Source organism: Orycteropus afer, unplaced genomic scaffold (genome assembly GCF_000298275.1).
Source record: "Orycteropus afer afer isolate SDZICR_OR568_19922 unplaced genomic scaffold, OryAfe1.0 scaffold00218, whole genome shotgun sequence".
Classification (NCBI taxonomy): domain Eukaryota; kingdom Metazoa; phylum Chordata; class Mammalia; order Tubulidentata; family Orycteropodidae; genus Orycteropus; species Orycteropus afer.
In genome coordinates, this window is record NW_006921805.1 from 2,414,843 (window position 1) to 2,420,362 (window position 5,520).

The following is a 5,520-nucleotide window of genomic DNA, read 5'->3' on the forward strand; positions in this document are numbered from 1 at the left end:
ACCTTTGGAAAAAGAAGAGTAAGATTAGAGTTGTGGTACTTTAAAAGTGTATGTAACCTTTTCTTTCTTTTTAAAGCAAAGGAAATATGAAGTAAATTTGGCAAAATGTTGCAACTTATTAAATCTTAGTGGTATCCACAACAGGCATCAGTATCCTCTGTACTTTCAATGTTCCAAATATTCCAAAAATTAAAAATAAATGTAGCAAATGTAAAGGTTATCTGGGTAAAGAATACTTCCCACTTCTCACTAAACCAATTTTCTATGACACACAGTACTTACAGAATTCCAGTTTAGTGTAAAAAAAAATGTAACGTATTAGTGTTTCTATTTTGTTTTGGGGTAATCAGTCCTACAAAAATTTCTTAAAGTGGGGATTTAATTTCTCACAAGAGCATCACCAGCTCAGGTATGTATGGGCTACCTGGGTTGCACAGCTCCTACCAAAAGGTTGGCTGTTTTGAGTATCCCCAGAGGCACCTCAGTAGAAAGGCCTGGAGATCTGCGTCTGAAACATTACAGCTATGGAAAACCCTGTGGAGCACAGTTCTGCTCTTGACACCCTTGGGGTTGCCGTGAGTTAGAATTGATTTAACAGCAGCTACTCGGTTTAGATGAGGTACAATCCTTAACACATTGTAACAGACACTATCAATCCCAAACCAGTGGCCCATTCTTTCCCCTTGTTCAAAGAACCGATTTTGTTCAGGTGTCAGAAGGATTCATGCTTTGAAGGGTGGGTCCCTTCACAACCTAACAAGGAAACCTTGATTATTTTAAGCCATAATAGTAATTCCATTCTGTCTGTCAGTAATTGGAGATCTGGTGGCTCAGGGGTTAAAGCATTAGGCTGCTAACCAAAAGGTTTGCAGTTTGAACCCATCAACTGCTCTGCAGGAGTAAGATGTAGCAGTCTGCTTCTGTAGGTATTTACAACCTTCAAAACCACATGGGACAATTCTATTCTGTACTATAGGGTCGCTATGAGTCATAATCAACTCGATGGCAGTGGGTTTTTTTTGTTTGTTTTATGTCAATAACTGATTTAGGAATATACATTTATAATGTATTCTGACTAATAAGTAGGTAAAGTTCACCAAGAAGCTTCTTGCAAAAAGGAATACCTTCGAGAGAGAGACAGGCGAATTCCAAATTCCTTCTCTTCTGACCTTTGGACATTCCTGTGCAAATGAATTATGCTTGGAGATGTTGCCACCATCTTACTACATCATGAAGGGTTGACCCTGAGGATAAATACTCACAACAGAAAATGGACAAGCAGAAACACGGAAAGAACCTGGGCCCTGATAACACTACTGAGATGCTCAATTCACCAGCTGTGGATTATACTACAGACTTCTTGTGAAAGAAAATTTCCTTACTGTTTAAGACATTTGAGGAGCCCTGGTGGCACAGTGGTTAAGAGCTTGCTGCTAACCAAAAAGTTGGTAGTATGAACCCACCAGACACTTTATGGGAGAAAGATGTGGCAGTCTGCTGCTATAAAGATTATAGCCTTGGAAACCCCATAGGGCAATTCTACTCTGTCCCATGAGTCACTATGAGTCAAAATTGACTCAGTAACAGTGGGCTTGGTTGGGTTAAGACATTTAATTAGGTTTTTTGCCCTTTGCAACTGAATACATATTGGTATTACTGTTCTTTAATCAAAACAAAATACAAAACTGAAGAATGTACAAATTCCAATAATTTCTTCATGACTATAAAGACCTTGTTCTTCTCACGCAGGCTGGAGGCAGGAATTTTGCAAACTACACACATAGTTGTAGCTTTACCAGAACCGCTCTAGATTTGCCTCGTACTTTCCCAATCACTGAACACTCCAAAAGTGAATACGCCTGTTTTATTTTCAGCATTGTTACTCACATTCAGAAATGTGATGCAGAGTACTGATTTGTTGCTCTGGAAGTGTATACAGGAGTTCGGCTCGTAACATTCCTTTCTAACTCTTCATACAGGGCTTCCCAAAATGTTGTCTGAATATGTATTCCAACTTTCCAATAAGGGGGAAAGCTCTTGGACAGGAACTGGACTTGTTTCTTTTCTACCTTCTCTCCACACCTGCGTACCTATCCACAATCTGGTATTCCATAATGTAGAAGCAACTCCTAGAACTCTGGAGAAAGCTTTCATCTAAACATCACACTTCCGTGATAATTAAACAACCACAAAGGTATGAACATTTTAATAAAATGAATTTATTTAAAAGGAAGACTATAAAATTTGACACTGAGATAGAATTTTTAAAAAAAGATCCACAGAATTTAAATTGATAAATACAAAAATGATTGGCTATAAACAATGTAAAAATACATTTCCCTGCCCCCAAACAGAACATAATTTAAGTATAGCAATTATAAAATTTTTGTATTATAAATGCATTTACTTCCCTTATAATTCTTAAGAACCATTATATACAATTTGTATGAAATAACCAAAGTTACCATAGATATTAATAAAAAAGTATTTTAAATGTATTGAGTTTGCCCTTTTCTGTATATAACAGTGGTTTTCTGGCCCCAAGTTTTGCTTAAATTTTTTAATTGCCATAATAAACTTTTCACTCCTAATTTCTTTCACAACAGGAAAGGCTAATTAGTCATGGATCCCATTAAAAACAACATAAAGGAAGGCTCTAGAGTGGCCAAAAACACCAGTAAACATATAATATTTCTGAAAAGGAAAGGATCAAGTGGCCTGCTAAGAAGCCCACTGTTGCACCAATAAAACAAATGAAGGAGAAACCTCAGAACAAGTAGAACTTAAGCTCAATGCCAATATGCTGTATGTGTGAGGCCACCTAAGGATACATCCATCAATCTCAATTAAGCCCAATGCATGAGTGGGGACCCTGAGATAGCCCAGATGGCTTGAAGTGAATTTTAGCTGGTTCTAGTGACATTAAAAATGACAATGGAACAGTTTGATATGTAATTCCAGAACTTGCCCACCAGAAATCCTGTTTATTTTTGAATCAGTCTTTGTTCTTGGACTTAAGATCTGTTATTTCTTGTCTTTTAGATGACAGCCTCAGTGAAAACAACCACCTTGGTAAGTTTCGTTATCTCCCAAGTAAGTAGTGTTGACATCAACACTAACACTAACATCTAAGCTCTGACACAAATGGACAAGGTCCTGAGTCAGTAAGATGGAGCAGAAGCTATGTCTAGCCATACTGACCAATTTCTGAGAACCACACCAGCCATACTACATATAATAAGCTAATACAGCTGAAGCCCATCTACAACACACAAATGGCAGATGCGAAATTAAAGAAAGATGGGATCATTAAATTTTATCACTGGAAACATGATTCCAATGTTTCAAATAGAAAACTAGCCCAGGAAACCTCCACCAAAGTAATGAAGGAACTGACACGTGGACTCATTACCTTAATATTATAGTCTCGAGTCAAGAATCTAAGAGGAGAATAAGAAAGATTTAGTCTGTGAACTAACTGGACAGAAAGGTCTTATCCCAAGTACCCTATTCACCTGGCTCTAAGGAACAGACGATTCTTCCAAATTACCAAAACTGGTTATAAAGTATCTCCTAAGAATAGTTTGACTACTCCCCTAAATCATCAACAATATTAATCTGGACAGGATTTCCTAGATATTCACTTTATTAGAAGGTCTCCTCTAAAGAAGATCCTAACGATCTTGCTACCCACCCTCGGCAATTAAAAGGGCCCAACATTCTGGACCACCTAAAGACAACTGACAATGAGAAACATTCAGAGTAAGGCCCACCTCTGCCAGGCAACAAAGCACTGTATGGACCATTCTGATAAGACAGAAGAGGGAGCATCTTGAATAGACGAAAAATCAAAGGCCAGAATGACTGACTTCTTAGATGGAGTTTTGAAAGAAGACTAGCTCCAAAGAAAACACTAAAGAGGGCTTGTTTTCTAAGTCACAGTGTGAACTCAACTCCTTCAGACAAGTGGTAAATATGTGAAGCTTATTTTTATAATTACTTTCACTATATTGGGCAAAAGGTTTATCTTTTCTGTCTTTGGTCCTTAGGCCTAACATTAGCTTTGATTTTTCTGTTACATCAGTTAACAATCTTACTATTTTTACTTGTATCATCAACCACCACCAACATGCAGTACAAACATGGGGCTGCTGATGTTGCTTTTATACACTTAAAATATCAATGACTCTCATACATAATTTATATTAGGCTATACTAAGGTCACACAAAGAGTTAATAATAATTATCCCAAAATATCACAATATAATTTTAAGGCTAAGTGAGATAAAACCTGGTTATTACATTTTAAGGGAAAAACCCAGACCAACATTTTAAGTTATGATTCTTAAATAATACATTAAATTTCATCGAACAGAACATAATCTAATCATTGTCTATTTAGTTTCTTTTACCAAAAAACAAATTCATAGCTAAGCAAACTTAAAAACAAAATAAGGTCTAAAAGGAAGAACACAGTTAATTATGCTGTTTATACAGCTATTAAGCATAATTTGGAAGCTAAACCTAGTAAAACACCTTATTTAAAATTGACAGAATAAATTATCATCAGTTATCTACATGATTTAAAGAAATAACTGGCCTTGCTCCCTCCCCCGAAAAAATTTCCATCTGAGGAATTTCAACTGCTAAAAAAAGATTTAAAAACCAAAAACTCTTTATTCTAATTTTGGTCACTTAACACAGTCCAATATTGACACAAACTGCCTTCCCGTCCTTCCACATGCTCTCCAAAAGACGTGGTTTAAACAATTACATAAATTCTTCAAGAGCTTCTGCCAGGGCTCAGGAATCACGCAGAGTCACTACTTTATAAAACATCTGGTCCCCACAGTTAAGTGGTGCAGTGAACATTTAGTGGTTCAGTGAGGGCTTCTGCCCTAGTGGTAACCTCAGGCTTTGTCAGCTGGGCCTCCTGTCGCTTTTCATAGAGCATAATGACAAAGTCAAACAGAAACATAAAACTTGCCAAAAACCCAAACACCTGAGGAAGAAAAAGAGGGCAAGGTTATTTGAAGAATTCTGGAATATAATCTCACATTTCCTATTTGGCTCTAAGAATTTCATGCACGCCAGATGATTCATCATTTTATTTATACACAATACCCTGAACTTTAATGGTACTTTTTAAAAAGTCACCAAAAAATGAGGGGAAAAGTTACAAAAAGTTTTCCAGAATAAGCAAAGTCCCACAAAAAACAAATGTCCTTGTCTTGTGTATGTGTGTGTGTGTGTTTGTGTGTACGTGTATGTGTACCAGAACCAAAACCAAACCCACTGCCATCAAGTTGATGCCGATTCACAGCGATCCTACAGGATAGAATAGAACTCCCTTATAGGGTTTTCCAAGGCTGTAAATCTTTATGAAAGCGAACAGCCTCATCTTTCTCCCACAGAGTGGCTGGTGAATTTGAACTGCCGACCTTTTGGTTAGCAGCCAAATGCTTTAACCACTGCACTATCAGAGCTCCTGTGCATACGTATTAAAAAAAAAAAAAAAAA

General features: G+C 37.0%; 1 protein-coding gene across 1 annotated transcript in view; it reads right to left on the minus strand.

Annotated features, from left to right (window-relative positions):
- Positions 1-4,852: 4,852 nt before the first annotated feature.
- The window catches only part of CMTM6 (CKLF like MARVEL transmembrane domain containing 6), a 35,181-nt gene continuing 34,513 nt past the window's right edge, over positions 4,853-5,520 (minus strand). Inside the window, exon 4 of the mRNA XM_007948662.1 lies at positions 4,853-5,002. Within this exon, the coding sequence (XP_007946853.1) occupies positions 4,853-5,002 (150 nt within the window). The remainder of the gene's footprint in view (positions 5,003-5,520) is intronic.